The sequence below is a fragment of the Oncorhynchus gorbuscha genome, linkage group LG12, assembly GCF_021184085.1.
Source record: "Oncorhynchus gorbuscha isolate QuinsamMale2020 ecotype Even-year linkage group LG12, OgorEven_v1.0, whole genome shotgun sequence".
Lineage (NCBI taxonomy): Eukaryota > Metazoa > Chordata > Actinopteri > Salmoniformes > Salmonidae > Oncorhynchus > Oncorhynchus gorbuscha.
Window position 1 is genome coordinate 64,042,268 of NC_060184.1, and position 20,340 is coordinate 64,062,607.

The window sequence follows — 20,340 nt, forward strand, 5'->3', positions numbered from 1 at the left end:
TTAAGTTAAAATAAAAGTGTTCATTCAGTATGGTTGTAATTGTCATTATTACAAATAAATAAATAGAAACCGGCCGATTAATCGGTATCGGCTTGTTTTGGTCTTCGGTGTTGAAAAATCATAATCGGTCAACCTCTAGTCTGTTTCTCAAACTAGACACTAATGTACTTGTCCTCTTGCTCAGTTGTGCACCGGGGCCTCCCACTCCTCTTTCTATTCTGGTTAGAGCCAGTTTGCGCTGTTCTGTGAGGGGAGTAGTATACAGCGCTGTACGAAATCTTCAGTTTCTTGGCAATTTCTCGCATGGAATGGCCATCTTTCAGAACAAGAATAGACTGACGTGTTTCAGAAGAAAGTGCTTTGTTTCTGGCCATTTTGAGCCTGTAATCGAACACACAAATGCTGATGCTCCAGATACTCAACTAGTCTAAAGAAGGACAGTTTTAGAACTAGTTTTCAGCTGTGCTACCATAATTGCAAAATGTTTTTCTAATGATCAATCAGCCTTTTAAAATGATAAACTTGGATTAGCTAACACAACGTGCCATTGGAACACAGGAGTGGTGGTTGCTGATAATGGGCTTCTATACGCCTATATAGACATTCCATAAAAACAATCTGCCGTTTCCAGCAACAATAGTCATTTACAACATTAACAATATTTACACTGTATTTCTGATCAATTTGATGCTATTTTAACAGAATTTTTTTTGCTTTTCTTTCAAAAACAAGGACATTTCTAAGTTACCCCAAACTTTTGAACGGTAGTGTGTATATGTACAATTGAAGTCGGAAGATTACATACACTTAGGTTGGAGTCATTAAAACTAGTTTTTCCACCACTCCACAAATTTCTTGTTAACAAACTATAGTTTTGGCCAGTCAGTTAGGACATCTACTTTCAGCTTAACAAGTAATTTTTCCAACAATTGTTTACAGATTATTTAACTTATAATTCACTGTATCATAATACCAGTGGGTCAGAAGTTTACATACACTAAGTTAACTGTGCCTTTAAAGAGCTTGGAAAATTCCAGAAAAGTATGTATGTATCGGCTTTAGAAGCTTCTGATAGGCTAATTGACATTATTTGATTCAATTGGAGTTGTGGATGCATGTACCTGTGGATGCATTTCAAGGCCTACCTTCAAATTCAGTGCCTATTTGCTTGACATCATTGGAAAACCAAAAGAAATCAGCCAAGACCTCAGAAAAAAATTATAGACCTCCACAAGTCTGGTTCATCCTTGGGAGCAATTTCCAAATGCCTGAAGGTATCACGTTCATCTGTACAAACAATAGTACGCAAGTATAAACATCAAGGGACCACGCAGCAGTCATACCGCTCAGGAAGGAGACGCGCTCTGTCTCCTAGAGATGAACGTACTTTGTTGTGAAAAGTGCAAATCAATCCCAGAACAACAGCAAAGGACCTTGTGAAGATGCTGGAGGAAACGGGTACAAAAGTATCTTTATCCACAGTAAAACGAGTCCTATATCGACATAACCTGAAAGGCCGCTCAGCAAGGAAGAAGCCACTGCTCCAAAACCGCCATAAAAAGCCAGACTACAGTTTGCAACTGCACATGGGGACAAAGATCAAACTTTTTGGAGAAATGTCCTCTGGTCTGATGAAACAAAAACAGAACTGTTTGGCCATAATGACCATCATTATGTTTGGAGGAAAAAGGGAGAGGCTTGCAAACCGAAGAACATCCCAACAGTGAAGCACGGGGGTGGCAGCATCATGTTGTGTAAGTCGCTCTGGTTAAGAGCGTCTGCTAAATCACTTAAATGTAAATGTAATGTTGTGGGAGGGCTTTGCTGCAGGAGGGACTGGTGCACATCACAAAATAGATGGCATCACGAGGTAGGAAAATTATGTGGATATATTGAAGCAACATCTCAAGACATCAGTCAGGAAGTTAAAGCTTGGTCGCAAATGGGTCTTCCAAATGTACAATGACCCCAAGCATACTTCCAAAGTTGTAAGGGGGCCTACAAACCTGACTAAGTTACACACGCTCTGTCAGGAGGAAAGGGCCAAAATTCACCCAACTTATTGTGAGAAGCTTGTGGAAGGCTACCCGAAACGTTTGACCCAAGTTAAACAATTTAAAGGCAATGCTACCAAATACTAATTGAGTGTAAACTTCTGACCCACTGGGTGATGAAATAAATAAAAGCTGAAGTAAATCATTCTCTACTATTATTTTGACATTTCACATTCTTCAAATAAAGTGGTGATCCTAACTGACCTAAGACAGGGAATATTTACTATGATTAAATGTCAGGAATTGTGAAAAACGGAGTTGAAATGTATTTAGCTAAGATGTATGTACACTTCCGACTTCAACTGTATGTATGTATGTATGTATGTATGTATGTATGTATGTATGTATGTATGTATGTATGTATGTATGTATGTATGTATGTATGTATGTATGTATGTATGTATGTATGTATGTATGTATGTATGTATGTATGTATGTATGTATGTATGTATGCAAATGGTCATCTATGGCCATGCGAGACACACAGCTGTTGACCCACGATGCACTGCCTGGTCAATAACTAACCATGAATCCCATAATGGATCCTTGGTTACCGTTGCCAACGCAGAGCACACACAAACTAGCCATACACACAAAGTCGCACTGGACTTGACTGACAGGTGTCGAAGAGGCGTGGCTAAAGGTGTTACAGGTCGTTATTGAATTTAGAGCACACACAACCACACACGCACAAACGCCTCGTCATTCGGCTCAGTGCTTTGTTCTTGTACTGACACCATTTCAATTTGCACCACAAATCTGCTGCATTTTCAGCCTGGCTGCCCAAAGAGCAAACCAGCTGTGAAATTGCCTCTCTAGGGAGCGAACAACCCCCCCCACAACCTCGCTAACTACCCCCCTCACTCAATCTGCACACACACACCCATATAGTAGGTGCACTTCCCTTTCTCATGCAAGTGAACCTGTAAAGTATGGGCTGAGAGGGAGAGAAACAAGGGGAGAGAGAGAGAGAGAGAACAGGGGGAGAAACAATTGTGGGAGAGCAAAGAGGGGGAGTGAAAATTGAAAGGGGATGAAAGGGAGAGAAAAAGGGGGAGATAGCATACAAAATGGGTCTAAATAGCTAAACCACAGCCAACAGTCTAAAACAGACCACAAAAGCCCACACAATAAACTGAACACTGTAAAATGACCCCCCCCCCCCCCCCCAAAACTACAATTAGTATTCTATTCAGACAGGTACTGAGAGGTCAATGACTACATGACAAAATAGGTGTGTACATCTACATTTAAAGGTTACATGCCATACACTAAGTGTACAAACATTAAGCACACCTGCTCTTTCCATGACATAGACTGACCAGGTGAAAGAAATGATCCCTTATTGATATCACGTGTTAAATCAACTTCAGTGTCAGGTTAAAGAATGATTTTTAAGCCTTGAGGCATTGTGTTTGTGTGCCCTCCAGAGGGTGAATTGGCAAGACAACAGACTGGTAGATGGTAGTGGGTGCCAGGTGCACCGGCTGGGTTTTTCATGCTCAACAGTTTCCCATGTGTATCAAGAATGGTCCACCACCCAAAGGACATCCAGCCAACTTGACACAACTGTGGGAAACATTGGAGTCAACATGGGCCAGCATCCCTGTGGAACGCTTTCGACACCTTGTAGAATCCATGCCCCTGAGGGCAAAAGGGGGTGTAACTCAATATTAGGAAGATGTTGCTAATGTTTTGTACACTCAGTGTATATTCCACCTAGACACTGCTAACCTGCAGATCCAGTTGACCCCTTACACACACACACACACACACACACACACACACACACACACACACACACACACACACACACACACACACACACACACACACACACACACACACACACACACACACACACACACACACACACACACACACACACACACACACACACACACACACACACACACAACTGTAGCTGCAAGAGAGAGGAGAGAGAAATCACAGTGTAGCTGTGCGTTGTGATATCTGATAGGGTTTAACTCAGACATTGTAGCGTTGGGTTGAGTTCTCCCAGCGATCTGCTTCACAAGCCTCCATAATGAGTCAATATATGTAAATCTTTACTAGCCAAACACTGCAGGAAACAAAGACATTTAACTGGCGCTCCCGCTCGCTAGCGCAGCCCTGCACCAATGGGTAATTTCTCCCCATTCACAAGGCATAATTGCCTGCTATTTGAAGATATTCATGCTCAATTTTTGAAATTAATTTCAATTGGGGGGAAATGTAGAAATGTCAGCTTCAGTGAAAGGGATTTGATTTCAATTATCCTCGCTCAAAGGCCCTGTGATTTCCAAATACACTTAAGCGAAATTATGACAAGAATTTTTGTTCGGTGAATTTCAGTGTTTAAAGAGCGATTAGGCGATAATGGGGCGGCTTTGAGCCGGGAGTGAATGCAGCCGTCTCCCTCTGAAAGGCACTCAATTATCTCTGATTGCTCCAGCTATAATGTATCAAATAGAGATACCTGCTATTGCCGTAATTTGTGTGAAAATTAACATGCTGCAATTTCCACTAGAGAGGAAAAAAGAGCTTTAATGGGCGCCTGAACGTACATCAATAAAACTGAGGGAGAAAGAGAGAGGGAAGCAGGGAGAGAAAGATAGATAGGGAGAAAGACAGGGAGGGAGAAAGAGGGAGGGAGTGAGAGAGAGAGGAAGAAAGAGGGAGGAGGGACAGGAGAGAGAAAAAAAGAGTGGGAGGGGACTGAGCGCATTGGCTAAACCGAAAATGAAAGGGAAAAAAGAAGCGATAGAGAAACAGAAAATGAGAGAGAGAAACAGAAAATGAGAGAGAAACAGCACATCAGATACAAAACGAAAGCAAGGGAGGGGGAGATTGTTAAAGAGGGAGAGAGAAAGAGAATTTAATTTACTGAAAATATTACAAATTGCACCTGTGCATAACTCCCTCAAATTACTAACCAATCAACAAGAGTGGCTATTACTCCTCTATTACATGGAGATCAGAGTGAGGAAGAGAGTAGGGCGAGAGACAGACAGATAATGGGGGGGGGGGGGGGCAAGGGAGGGAATATGAGAAGGGGAGAGAGGGAGGTAGCAGGAGGGGGAGAGAGAGCAAGCAGAAAACACATCACTGACAGAGACAGGAACGAGGCTCTGGAATGAAGAGTAGGAAGAGGATAGAGGGATAAGATAAAGGAGAAGGGTGGAGGCAAAGGGGAGAAAGAGGGGATGACGGATAATGAGATGGAGAACGAGAAAAGGATGGAGGAATGAAAGTACAAGAGGGGAGAAAGAGGGAGAGAGAACAGAAAGGTGGGAGCAAGTGGGCGAGGAGCGAAAGGGAGGAAGGTTGAAGGAGGAATGGAGGGAGCAGGGGAGAGAAGAGGTGGGTTAAGGGTAGAGGGGTGAGTTAAATGTTTTATTCAGCCAGCAGTTTAAAGTGGCAGGGCCCTCAGGCACAGAGAAGGACGCCTAAGTGGCCGTGGTGACAAGACAAATTGGCCTTTTGGGTTTCAACCTGTCGCCACACAACCCTACACACTGCTAGAGAGAGATAGAGGGAGAGAGAGATAAGGGGAGGGAGAGAGGATGAGGGGGGGAAAAGAGGGGGAAGAAGGGGGAGAGAGAAGAGGGAGGAAGAGGGGAAAGGGAGCTTGGGGAGAGAAAGGGGGAGGATCGAGAGAGAAGCTTGTAGCGAAGGAGGAAGAAAGTGGAGAAGGAGTGAAAAATAGCGGAAAAATGGAGAGAACTACAGAAGAAAAATACATTGAAACATCAGGGATAAAACGAGAGGGAAAGAGACATCAGATCAAGTGAAGGCAGAGAGACACAGATAGAAAAACATCTACCCTTCAGGCTAACCTGGTCTTCATAAAGGAGACAGTTTAAAAACTACCAGTACCCTCCTACAGACACACACTCAAGGCCGTAAGAGGCCTGTGTAGAGAACAGAGGATACCCTTATCAGTGTGTGTATGTTGTACTTCAACATGAATTACAAGTGTGTGTGTTGGGAAGGCTTGTATAAGAATCTCATTAAAGTATGAACACAACAGTTGAGGCAAGGACAGGGTGGGAGGGAGGGAGAGTGAAAGAGGAGAAATATGGAGGGGAGGTAAATAAAAAGGAGAGCAAAAACAAGGGAACATGAGAGGGGAGTGAGAAGAGATCATTTAGACCATGTGAATGGAGGAAAGGATGAGAGAAGAGGACGAGAGGAGAGGACGCGAGATGCGAAGCGGAGGACTGAGACAAGGAGGGGACAAGAAGAGAAGGGGATGAGAGAAGAGAAAAGGATGATAGAAGAGAACGAGAGCTCAGTAGCTTTCAAAATGGCTCTACAGCACCATCACCTGGACAAACCATCCAACATCGATAAGAGTGTGTGTGTGTGTGTGTGTGTGTGTGTGTGTGTGTGTGTGTGTGTGTGTGTGTGTGTGTGTGTGTGTGTGTGTGTGTGTGTGTGTGTGTGTGTGTGTGTGTGTGTGTGTGTGTGTGTGTACACATCCAGTGTGTTTATGCAAGTGGATTATATGTGTGTGGTGTGTTCATGCTTGTGGGTGTATGTGTGTTAGTGTGTCTCTGTTACCTCTGGTTTGAGTGAAGAGCGTGTGCAGGCAGGACAGATGGGTCCAGATCTGGAGAAGGATATAGGCAGCCTCCTAGTCCGGTTCTGACAGGCCTGGTCCTCACACACCAACCAACCCTGACATGGAGAGAGGGATAGGAATGAAGAGGGATTGGGGGGTGAAGCGAGATGGCATGAGAGAGGGACAGAGAGACAGACAGAGAAGGATGGGGAGAGAGAAGCAGAGGAAATATAATGATTTTACAACATTGTATTAATATCAAGGAAACTTTAAAAAACAAGGCGAATTATCTGCCTAACTACACATAGATCAACTTTCTCCCGCCTTCTCTCTGCCTCCTCCCTAAATGGTATATTCTCAAATTTTCCAAGACAACCCCTCTGTGTGAATAAGGCACATCTGCTTGAGCCTGGGGGTCCTTCCCTTTTCAGACAGGCAGAGCAGAGGGCAGCAGGTGGTTAGGACCCCTGGGGTGAGTCAGTGGCCTTGGACAGGTGCAGAACCTACTCCCTCTGTTCCCCTCCCCCCAATATCTCCCTGGCATGCCCTTTCGTGTTGGGGTTATTACCCAAATAATAACAGTTCCCAAGACATCCAACCCCGTACTACATACTGCACCTGTCCTATCACCTCACAAACCAAATCATCCCACACACACAACGACCCAGTTGAGCACTCTAAGGGTGAGCCACACACCCCTATGCACCAGTCACCCCATAACTCTCCCAGATATACTAGGCCACAGAGAAAAGGAGAAAATATGGAGGTCTCTTTTCCCCTGTATCAATTACAATCATAGAGTAGACAGATAAACTGAAGGGTCTATTGTACTGTTATCAATCTCATTAACCTGGCTGCAACCACACACACACACACACACACACACACACACACACACACACACACACACACACACACACACACACACACACACACACACACACACACACACACACACACACACACGCACGCACGCACGCACGCACGCACGCACGCACGCACGCACGCACACGCACGCACACACGCACACGCACGGTGAATATTATCAGAGCCAACAGAGCAGTTTAATGTCCCATGATCCTCGTGTCTGTGGCGGTTGGCAATTTAGATAACGTCTCTGGCCCAGGGGGTTGTGGGTAATGCTGTGAACTCTGGGAGATTGTAATTGAATTGGGACATATGTGTGTGTTTGATTTTCGTTTATAGGCGATTGGCGGGATGCGGTGTGTGTGTGTTCATTAGGGATGTTATTGCCTGACTGTCTGATCCCAGAGTCTCCTGAGGACATAAGCCTAAACACACAGCACTGTTCCCATGGGCTGGAGATGCATGCGAACACACACACGAGAAAGTGTATATTAACTGATAAAGTCCTGTGGGTCTTTGAGTGAAACTGAGCAAGAGGAGAGAAAGAGAGAAAAACATTAAGCCAGAGAGAGAGCAAGAAGGAGATGGGGGGGCTGATAATGACATAATTACAGCAGTCACTACCTGACACACTGAATCCAGCCGTCAGATGACTTCCACACCATTTAACTAAACAGATTAAACTGCAGTGAGACAAGACACAGAAACTAGCCTACACTCCCTCCCTCTCCATCCCTAGTCCTCTCCTTTCTGTTCTCCTTTCACCCTCTCATTTGCACCTCATCCCATTTCTCCTCTCCCTCTTTTATAACATGCTCCCCCTTTCTTCCCCTGTCCAACTCTCTACCGCCTTGTCTCCCTCCATCCAGGGTGTGATAATGAGGCAGATAGTTGACTTTGTGGAGGGTTACTGTTTCACACAGTGATCTCAGACCAGTGGAACTCAACACACAGGAATCAACCTGGCGCGCGCACATACACACTATTTTGACTGGTGGTTCTCAGGATAAAAGGACTAGAGAGAGAGAGAAGAGACTAGAGGTTCTAGCTTGTAAGGAAATCAATCCTGCCAGCTCTAGAGTTGAATAGGTCTGAAACCAGTCCACTTTTGTAGACAAAGCACGCAACCACGCAGGCAGGGACACGCACACACACAAACACGCACTCACCTCTCACTCTCTGAATAGAGCTGAAACCAGTCCACTTTGTACATCCTCCGCTTAATCAAAGCGGCTCCATTCAGCAATTTGACCTTTTGTTCAAAATAGGATTATCACCTTCTTCTCTATTTATTCCCTCCCTCCCTCAGCCAGTTTCCAGGGGTGACCCACATGACGAGAGTAATTGCAATAATTTGTTAAACGCCATGGCAACGGGTGTTTGAAAGGGGTAAATAAGAGGGGGGTCGGAATGACAAAACGAACCAACGACACTCGGGGGGGGGTGAGAAAGATAGATGGAGAGGAAGATTGATGGAGAGGAAGAGGCAGAAGAGAGAGGGATCAGTGTTTGGCCAGTCTAGCAGAGCAGGTTTATTGATAATAGCGGGGGGGGGGGGGGGGTTAACGTCTCTGTAGGAACACACGCGCACAGAGGTGCAGGCCAGGGCTTTCAGTCTATCTGGCCAGACAAACAACTCCATTTGAGCTCTCCCTTCGTCTGAAAGAAATCCTTAATTACCACTCTTCATCGCCCCCTCTGTGTGTTTATACACACGTGTATTCCTAGAGTGTGTGTGTGTGTGTGTGTGTTTGTGTGTGTGGTGTTAGTATTCAGTGGCAGCAGCTGTTTCACACATTACAAAGGGGGCAAGGGGCTCGTTCCCTGAGAGTGTATGTGCGTGTTTTTTTGGGGGCACATTCGCCCCACTAATTGATTTCTGCTCAGCACTGTGGGAGAGTAACACCCCCTCCCCTACCTCCACACAATGCTCAATCTAAAAGACTAGCAGGCAACGCCACTCCAATCTTCCACTGCATTCCACAACCCTGAAGACAGCATCAGCGCTAGTTCTAGAAAACATACGAGTTCTACTAAGCAAAAGTTCTGAAAACAATACAGAGAGTTCCAGAACAGTTCTAAAACCCTCCACACTATTTCTCCAAATAAAGATATCCAAATACAAGCTCCAGTCAGAGCCCGACTACTACAGTGAGCACAGTGTAGTGTATTCCAGGAAAGCACTTAAGCCTGAAAGAACTAAATTAAGTCCAATTGCAGAAGGGCGAGGGGTGTGTGTATTTATGTGTGTGTAGCAGAGGGAAAGGCCATTGTTCGGCATTCAGTAGAGAGTAGGAATAAATTGTAATAGTAAATCTGAGCAGTACAAAACTGCCTGCAATAAACCACACACACCTCTCTCCCCCCTCTTACACACCCCCATTGGTACTCACGCTGTAGTATTTCCTGATGTGCTTGCGGATGTCCAGTAGCAGCTTGTTGCTGATGTGTGTGGGGTAGTCCAGAGGACGCCCCCCACAGGTCGGGTTGCAGCATCGCAGCAGAGCCGCCTCCACCATCGTACCCTACACACAAACAGGATGGGACTTCGTCAGCACAGTGCTGGCGCGCGCATACACTCACACACAGGACCAGTCAAAGCCTGCTCTCCAGGTTTAGCAGTGGAGAAGTCAGGACTGTAGGAATCATGCAGCACCACATATAGACAGATCAAGTAGACCCCCAGCCAATCTCCCCAGCCTGCAGACCACCAGCCAATCTCCCCAGCCTGCAGACACCCAGCCAATCTCCCCAGCCTGCAGACCCCCAGCCAATCTCCCCACTCATTCACCTGTCAGAACAGGCTTTCATAGGCACCTACCTGGACTGCTAACACAATGGAAATTCCACAACTAGTAGCTAACTACTTCCTATCTGCTAAGGCCTAAACAATGTTCTCATTTAGTCAGTGACAGGACTGGGGAGTGTCTCAACAGGGCTATGCATTCATTGCACTGATACACACATTTCCACACAGTGGTACATCCACACAGTAGTAGTGGTATTCCTACAGGGTTTCCCTGCTTTTACAGAAATGGTGGATGGGGAGTTGGACTGACAGCCGGACGGCAGGACAGCCGGGCGTACACATACAGCAAAAGTTTGAAGTTGGGTTTTCATCCCCAGGAGATGACTAGAAAACATCAATTGATTTTCCTTCTTTCCCTCCCTCGCCCTGTTTCTTCTCTGGTTTTGATAACAGCCGTCTACCTCTCTCTATTTGATGTTCTCTTCCTCTCCCCCGTCTGTCTTTCCCATTCCCTCCAACTCTTCTCCTCTCTTGCCACCCCCTTTCAATCTCCCTGGCCTCTTTCCTTCACTCCCCCTGTATCAAAAGTCAAGGCCCGCCTGAGTTGTTAGACCATGTTACCACTAATTAACGTACCACCTTATCAGTGTGTGTGATGTAAAAACCATGGGAGGACAAACGGAGGGGAAAGTGTCAGCTTCAAGAGTTTCTCTGCGACAAGAGAAAGCTGTGTCCGTCTAACTCATTACTGAGTGATAAGAAAATACACACCTCCCTTTTCCAGTGACCTCGGTTCAGGAATGGCTGTAGTAGGTGGGTAGGAGTGTGATGTGAGTGAGAGAGAGTGAGTGAGTGAGTGAGTGAGAGAGTGAGAGAGTGAGAGAGAGAAAAAGCACAAAAGACAGATCGAGATGGAGAGTGTGTGTATAGGGGTTTAGGAGCCTTTAAGTGCAGGAGTATAAACTATGTCAATGAACACAGACTGTGTGTATGAGTCAGTCCTGTCTACAAATAAGGCATGAGGTACAACACTGAAAGACTACAGCCTACTTCCTAGGAAGTATCAAACGTGTGTGTACGTACCGCTCCCTCAAACACATTGTCGTAGACGTTATCAGTGGTACAGAGAGGGCAGGTGAATGTGAATCGTTCACAGTCTTTATATTTCTCCTCATCAGTGAGTTGGACCGGAGCACCTAGGAACCCATCTCCCTCCTCCTCTCTCTGCGCCTGCTGCTGGGCCCGGAACTGACTGGGGTCCAGACCTGGGGAACACACACACAATGAATCACAATATCTACACAGACGGTATTGGAGTCAGTTATAAACACACTGCTACTGAACAAACACACAAAACCAGTCTGAGGCAGAACCAATCAAGACTACATTGTCTGAATGTGTGTGGCAATGCACAGGGGTGAAGTTGCCATACAGTGCATTTGGAAAGTATTCAGACCCCTTAACCTTTTCCACATTTTGTTGCATTACAGCCTTATTCTAAAACGGCTGAAATATTTCCCCCCCTCAATCTACACAAAATACTGCATAATGACAGGAAAAAAAACAGATTTTTGCATATGTATTACAAATTTTAAAAATGGAAATATCACATTTACATAAGTATTCAGACCCTTTACTCAGTACTTTGTTGAAGCACCTTTGGAAGCGATTACAGCCTCGAGTCTTCTTGGGTATGATGCTACAATCTTATCTGTATTTGAGGAGTTTCTCACATTTCTCTCTGCAGATTAAGCACTGTCAGGTAGGATGGGGATAGTCGCTGCACAGCTATTTTCAGGTCTCTCCAGAGATGCTCGATCGGGTTCAAGTCGGGCTCTGGCTGGGCCACTCAGGGACATTCAGAGACTTGTCCCGAAGCCACTCCTGCATGGTCTTGGCTGTGTGCTTACTGTCATCGCCCCAGTCTGAGGTCCTGAACGTTCTGGAGCAGGTTTTCATCAAGAATCTCTCTGCACTTAAGTCAAGATTGAGGGAAAGATGAACGGCGCAGTCTCCTAGTATCTGCCTCTGAAAAACATACCCACAGCATGATTCTGCCAACACCATGCTTCACCGTAGGGGTGGTGCCAGGTTTCCTCCAGATGTGATGCTTGGCATTCAGGCCAAAGATTTCAATCATGGTTTCATCAGACCAGAGAATCTTGTTTCTTATTGTCTGAGTCCTGTAGGCCCCTTTTGGCCTGGGATTCTTTTAGGTGCCTTATAGCAAACTCCAAGCGTGCTGTCATGTGACTTTTACTGAGGAGTGGCTCCCGTCTGGCCACTCTACCATAAAGGCCTGATCGGTGGATTGCTCAGTTTGGCCGGGCGGCCAGCTCTAAGAAGAGTCTTGGTGGGACCAAACCTCTTCTATTTAAGAATGATGGAGGCCACTGTGTGTTCTTGGGGACCTTCAATGCTGCAGAAATGTGTTGGTACTCTTCCCTAGATCTGTGCCTCCACACAATCCTGTCTCGGAGCTCTATGAACAATTCCTTTGACCTCATGGCTTGGTTTTTGCTCTTGACACTCACTGTCAACTGTGGGACCTTATATAGACTTGCGTGTGCCTTTTCAAATCATTTCCAATCAATTTAATTTAACACAGGTGGACAACAATCAAGTTGTAGAAACATCTCAAGGATGATCAATGGAAACAGGATGCAGCTAAGCTCAATTTCAAGTCTCATAGCAAAGAGTCAGAATACTCTCTCGTTTTTCTATTTTAAAAAAAAACATTTGCAAAAATGTCTAAAAACCTGTTTTCGCTTTGTCATTATGGGGTATTGTGTGTAGATTGATGAGGGACATTTTTTGTTAATCAATTTTAGAATAAGGCTGTAAAGTAACAAAATGTGTTAAAAGTCTGAATACTTTCTGAATGCAATTAAAATGTAAAATAAAAAATGCATATATCAAGGCCAGCAAAAAAAAAGTGCTCAAAAGTAAGGAATATCGCACAGCATCACGTTGACTAGGCTGGATGCTGTGACAGAATTGAGTTGCCTAACTCATCTTTCTTCTCCATCCACAGGACATAAAACAATAGAGGTAAGATATAGATTTTGAGACATGATATGTAGTATTTTTATATTTTACCATATAATGTTAATAATAATGAAATATTCCTGTTCTTTTTTGAAGATTTCACAAAACATGGGGTCGCATTAGCTTTCAGAAATCTGTATTTTCAAAACGCAGACATAGAAAAAATCTATAATGAAAAAGATTTAATCTGCATTTTATATTGAAAGTCAGTGTTTTTTTTGCTTCATAAGAGTGGTAGTGGTAAGGGGAGTGCAATTAATTTTGTTTCTATTTTCAAAGCTTATTACATTTAATACAGCTTGTGTCATGCCAATTAAGCTTTTAGCGACCCGTGGAATAAACTTGACCATCACAATATGTAAATCCTCAAAGTTGCTGCGAGAAAGCTGCACGGCTGTCAGAGCTCGGTGATATCGGATGCATAAGGTTACGAAATCCGACTTTGTTGATATACTGTTAATCAAAAGTTAGAAAACCCCTACTGAACGACTCAGAACATTAATAAATAATATTTGTCTTGGTAAAATGTATTTTATAACATAAGGAAGAGATATTTTATCACCAAATCACTCTGGGGAGAGTGGGTGGACAGAACCCTAACATATGGTATGGTGGAGACTGTAGAGGAAAAGGTAGAGAGGAAGGACAGAGAGAGCGCAGATCGTGAGGGAGGTGTGATAAAAACAAACCGGAAATATCAGATTTTTGTAAGGATGCCAAAACAATCAAATCACTGTGTGTGTGCAAGCAGCTGAGATAATCATATCATTAGAAGCTGAGCAGCTGAACACCCATTTGGTATTCCCAGGTGAACCCAAACACTGACACACACAGAAAACACACACCTTCCGTGGCTAAGTGAATAATGTGTTAGTAAATCAGTGTTGAGGACTAGGCCACAGAACCCCCCACCTCCCCTATAGCAACATACACAGTGCCATCTACAGACAGAATGTGAAGACCAAGGACACAGGTTTCTGTTAAGAACTATATATCTACTGTCTCTCATCTCTAAGGCCAGGATTGTTTCCAGACCATGTGACCTTATCAGGGAAAACTTCAGACACCAGGCTAGGAACATCTCTACAATTCTACTCTAATAACAGTGAAACAGTGCTGAGAACTGAGACCCACCCAGCCATGAAGCGATGAGGACCCCATCGATACCCTCGATGGGCTCACAGATCCTGCCCACCACGGGGTGCACCTGCTGGGCAAGGTAGTACTGGGTGTCCAGGCTCAGCCCGGCCTGCTTCTGGAGCTGCTCCAACGCGTAGGCCCTCTGGCTGGCTGCCAATGTAGAACCATCCTGGGGGAGAGAAGAGAGGGAGAAGGGAGAAAGGGTCAGAAACACTTCTGACTGAAAGTCCCTCTCCAAAAACACACATCTGTAAACTCATAATACACTTGCCATCACACACACACTCCCACATCACTACCTGGCAGATGATGTAGGAGACTGTGTCTCCAGCTTTAACCCTTCGTCCGCTCTGAGAGTTGATCCACAGAGCCACGTGAACATGAGGAAGAGACTTCTTGTCTGGGTAGTCCTGGGGGTCCTTAGTCAGGGCCTGGGAGAAGGGAGGGGAGATGAGGGAGAGAAAAAGAGGGAGAGAGCCAGGGAGGGGTGATGAGGGAGAAAAAGCGGGAGAGAGCGAGGGTGGGGTGATGAGGGAGAAAAAGAGAGAGAGAGAGGGAAGAGAGATGAGGAGAAAAAGAGGGATAAGATACAGTGGGCATTGATACAGACTCACACTGTAGAAACGCATACCAACGCAAAGAATGTTGAAAAAACACACACCTTGTGTATCTCATACTGGTTGAGCGGAATGGTTCCGTTAGCGACCTTCTCTCCCAAATCCACAAGATGACGCTGGATGTTCTCCACGATGACATCCCGGTTCTGGTCCGACAGGATTTGACCAATCACATAGCTGAGAAAGAGGTGGAGGAGGAAGATGGGTAGAATCAGATCATTGATTAACATTGCCACGACTTAGGGGAATCTGCCAGAGCAAGGTTTGAACCAGCCAACCCTGCAGCAACAGCAAACACACTACCTTCTGTGCCAAAATGGTTGAGACATCTTGGCATTATACAAGAGGAAGAAGGGGATGAGTGGAAGTACAATATATAGCGTTCTCCAGTTGACGTGTCCACCTACTTGCCACACTCCTTGGCGAGGTCACACCAGTCCCTTCTTACGATGTCCAGCCCCTTGAGTTCCTGCTTGGTGCTGTAGCGGCCATCCCCCAGTGGCTCCACCACCAGGGCGGCATACTTCTTCTTCTTCAGCAGCAGCAGAGACTTGAACACCCCGTCGATGTCAATCTCCAGGAGCTTGTAGAGCTTGTTCACCTCAGCTTTCACCTGGGGAAGACACAGGCAATGTCAATCTCTCTTTATCCATCTGGCATTCTGTTCTCTCAATTCCACTTTCCGTGCCTTTATTTCACCATCAACCCACAAAATATAACTGTTGGAGTTTGATTACGATGGAATCTCTTTCTCTAGACCCCTCTATTTCTCCCTCCCTCCCTCCCTTTCCTTACCTTGTTTCCTAGTTTGTAGACCTCCTCCAGACTGGAGCTGTTGGTGTTGATCATGATGGAGTCTGTGTCGCCGTAGATCACTTCCAGGTTCATCTGACACACACAGGAAGTCAGAGGTGAGGAGTGGGGTCTAAAGTAGTACTGCGTTTGAAATGGTATGGAAATTCCCTATTTAGTGCAAGTCTTTTAACCAGAGCCCTGGGCCCTGGCTAAAATAAGTGCACTATATAGAAAATAGGGTGACATTTTGTGCGCACCACCTAGCTCTTGGTCATCAGTAAGGATATTGTTACATTGTTCTTTCTAACATGGCCATGTAGTAACTACTGGTGAGGTATTCCATTGATCAGTTAGGTTTAGAGTACAACAAGTACTCACCTTCTGAACCATGTCTTTGGTGTGCATCAGGATCTAAAGGAAACACAGTATAGAACATCATGAATACAAAAGCACTCAAATAGCATAATGAACTGTCAAGTAGGGCTGTAGAAGTGACTGCATTACTGCCAAACTGGCAGTCATCAGTCATGACTGCTGTCAAATTCCACGTGACTGTTGAGTCACGGTAACCTCCTCTTATGCACTCTGTACATGCGTTGGTAGTACTCAACTCACTAACGACCATCAGGTCCTAATGGTCTGGGACTCAGGGCTCTACTGTCCCTCCACCAGGTCCTAATGCCCTGGTACTCAGGGCTCTACTGGCCCTCCATCTGGTCCTATTGTCCTGGTACTCAGTGCTCTACTGTCCCTCCATCAGGTCCTAATGGCCTGGTACTCAGGGATCTATTGTCCCTCGAACCACTCTGACATCAATGCAAATGCAATGGAAAATCAAACATTTATCAAGAGTCTCATTCTCTTAAAACTGACCATTATTTTGTATTTTTTTTTACCTCACTATGATGATAAATGTGAAGAAAAGAGTTCAACAATAGGTTGAAATTCAGTAGAAAACATGGTTTTTGTGGATGTTGTTTCAAAGGCAAACAACACTAATGGACAGCACTTTAAGGTGATTCATTCAAAGCATTTAAGACGTTGCATGTAGAACACCCATACGCACATTAGAGCTTATGCACATGCCTATTTGAGCTCAAGCATTAAAAAAAATATATATATATTTTTTAAATAATGATTGTACCATTATACAATACCTAGCTTAATATCCTACCGCATATGTCCAGTCTATAAAATAAAACAATTATAGTAATCACCCTTGTGTGGACTGTATTATTATGCATACTGGATGGACTGGTTACCTTATGCTACGCTCCAAACTTTCTATGCACGAGTCTGGGAGAGAACGCATAGGGCCTAGGCAATGATGTTGGTTCACTGATTGTGTAGAGTGGCTTACAGAGTTAGTCTACTATTATAGTGAATTTGTATTGTATACACTGTTTGTGTTTGTGTGTGTGTGTGTGTAAATATACTTTATTTTCCCCCACTGTCTGGACTGTGGCCCATCTAATGATTTCAATGTCAGAAAAATCCGCTGTTTTTGCATCTTTGTGTGTGCGTGTGTGCGCGCGCGGTCACGCGTAAATCCTTGGTGATTTGCTATTAAATGGAGGATAATTGGCTAATAGGGCCATTAGTCTCGCTGCAAAGGGCCTTCAAACCCCCACACACACACACACACACACACACACACAGCAAGCCTAATGACTCCTAATGGCCTCAATAGCCAACAGAGTGAGTGACGGACCAGAGAGTGGGAATGAAAAAACAGATGAAGCGAGCGAGAGAACGAATGGAGCTGTGCTCAAATGGGGACAGGCAAAGAGAAGAAACACAATGAAACCAAGAGTGAAGTGTCCGTTCAAATGCATCACGGAAAGGTGTAAGAGAAAAATGGACAGAATAAGGAAGAGAGAGAGCGCCTGGGGGATAGATGGACAGACATTAAGGCACTCGTGCCTGTGTCCTCTGTAGCAGATGGTGGGGGTTAAGTGTGTGTGTACAGTGCAAGGATCAGGGATGCTAATCTGAGGGTGGGGTAAGAGTGACTGGGTGCAGTTTGACCTGACACCAGCAATATGTCCCTTCACACACGCCCCAGGGTTTCTGTTAGCCGGTAGTAGAGGACTTTTTGCAGACTAAAAAAAAACCCGAAAGGCGATAAATAAAATCTCCGCTGGGCAATTGTCCGGGAGAAGAAATCGCATCACAAAATAACGCTATTTATCCTATTCATTTATGAAAATACCAGTCAATGTAAATACATGCTTATCGATCTATGGGTTAATTTGCATGAATTTGTGAAATTAAATTGAAGCACAGCCTAGTTTCAGCTTAAAATCTGTCAGAGAGCACATGAGTTGCAGCTACAGCTTGCTGCTGGAGTGAAATGTGTTCTATAAGCCCAATCATATCATAGAGGAACAATTATGAATTTAATCATGTGAAAAACAGTTTTGATAGCCACGATTTAAAAAAAGCTACCATTTATATTTTTTCTCAACTGGTAATCGAAGCACACTTCCCATTCAAGTGCATATAATGGTAGGCAGGCAGGCTTCAGAGCGTCACATACCACTTTGCAATGAGCTGGAGGCAGTACGCAGTTAATGGCTTGAAACATGAACGTTTTAGTACATTATGAGGCATGTTGACCTTACTTCAAAGTAGCCTAGCCAAAATACGACCAAACGCGGAGGCAACTATTTTATAAACATTTCCATATGCCAATGAAACCAGTAGCTTCTCTCTTATGTTCCATTTGTTTTCAAATTAACTTTCATTGTCATGTAGCCAAATGCACAATCCTAGTCATATTAGGAACCCATGCTACTTGTTGCATCTTTAGATCTCCCCTCTTTCTACATTCCTAACAAATATTTTCATCTCAGTCTCATGAAACCGCTCGGGTGAGGAGCGCTTTTGACAATGGTGTCATCCTCCTAATAGCATTATGGAATGAACATTCACGAGTAGCCGACCACATCGTGCGTATACTGCTCTTAAAATGTTAATAAATTAAGCTAAACATTCATATGTTGCTGTTTTTTTAAATATTTTTTTTATGTAGCCTAAGCTTACTAGTTGTATGAATTTGGGCTCTATCGTCCCACAACTGTCCTCGAATTAGTTTGGAATAGGCTATTTCTTTCTCGCAAAGAATGACAAGCTGACCAATAGAATCGGTTAACTTTAGTGATTTTGCTGTTCGTTACTCGTCTTGCTGGTTGAGGAAAAGTAAATGGACAGTTATTCTAACATTCAAATTCGCATCGGATTTCAGTAATGAGCACGCATGCAGTTGCTTCCTCAAGATGCATGTTCTGTTAAGATTAATTATCATAATCTGTCATTCTGAGCACCGTGGGTGGACGCCCTAAATCAGGCACCCAATGCATATGGGTCTGGTAAGTTTCTCAAATGTCCAGTAAATTAAAATGCTGCAGGTCAAATGTCAGGTGCCACATTTTCTGATCTGAAACGCTGACACACACACAACCCTACGCAGGGACAAGGACAAGGCTATTTGAGACCGACAGCGCGGGGAGAGGAGAGGTTACGAGTGGTTTCCCCTCCCTGAAATTAGAGTGGGACTTAAGCTTTGTGGGCTGCTACATACCTCCGATACAGAATGGAGGGAGATGGGAGGGAGGAGGGGAAGTTTGAGTAATTACAGCACAGCCTCGTCCATTAGAGACAACCACCAAGGTCATCCTACATCACATGCACGCGCAGGCACATGGACACGCAAACATATGCCTAAGAATGTAATATTGTGCCTAAAAATGTCAAAACAGGGAAGAAAGAGATGGAAGGAAAGAAAGCAGCTGAGATTAAAGAGGTGGAGCGAGGGAGAGGAGGTGAGGTAGTGTTCATATAATTGATGTGTGGTCTGGACGTATTTAGACAGTTTTCCATCTGCTGTCAGTGACCACAGGGTGGACCACTCAAGGAGCCACCCCACTGAAAGATTAGCCATCTGACCATGACTCTGGAATTTGTGTGTGGTATCCAAACCGACGACTGCACTGTACTAACCACCGCACTTCAGAAAATAGTCACACCTGGTGACTTTTTCTTAATATTAAAATACTTATTTTCCACCATAATTTGCAAATAAATTCATTAAAAATCCTACCATGTGATTTTCTGGATTTCCCCCCCTTATTTTGTCTGTCATAGTTGAAGTGTACCTATGATGAAAATTACAGGCCTCTCTAATCTTTTTAAGTGGGAGAACTTGCACAATTGGTTTCTGACTAAATATTTTTTTTTGCCCCACTATATATATATATATATAATATAAAAGAGAGAGACAGAGAGACAAACGGAGAGAGAGAGACTGTCCCCGACAAACAAATCTTGGTCGACCGAGAGTCTCCCTGTTCTTTTGACCAATCCATTGGTCTAAATGTTTAAACTTATTTCTCCATATATAGGGTATCTGTCTATGTGTTTGAATAAAAGCAACTACATATGCACTGACCTTGTCTGATGCTTTAAGCATAGCCTACTGTTTGATTAAATAATTAAGACACA

The 20,340-nt window shown here is 44.4% G+C and overlaps 1 protein-coding gene across 1 annotated transcript in view; it reads right to left on the reverse strand.

Moving 5' to 3' along the window:
• The window catches only part of pola1 (polymerase (DNA directed), alpha 1), a 95,951-nt gene that overhangs the window by 25,239 nt on the left and 50,372 nt on the right, over window positions 1–20,340 (reverse strand). Inside the window, exons 27-35 of the mRNA XM_046292597.1 lie at window positions 16,216–16,248; window positions 15,838–15,930; window positions 15,450–15,655; window positions 15,087–15,219; window positions 14,725–14,856; window positions 14,420–14,594; window positions 11,321–11,502; window positions 9,882–10,013; window positions 6,621–6,737 (exon numbers count right to left, since the gene is read on the reverse strand). Coding sequence (XP_046148553.1) covers window positions 6,621–6,737; window positions 9,882–10,013; window positions 11,321–11,502; window positions 14,420–14,594; window positions 14,725–14,856; window positions 15,087–15,219; window positions 15,450–15,655; window positions 15,838–15,930; window positions 16,216–16,248 — 1,203 coding nt within the window. The remainder of the gene's footprint in view (window positions 1–6,620; window positions 6,738–9,881; window positions 10,014–11,320; window positions 11,503–14,419; window positions 14,595–14,724; window positions 14,857–15,086; window positions 15,220–15,449; window positions 15,656–15,837; window positions 15,931–16,215; window positions 16,249–20,340) is intronic.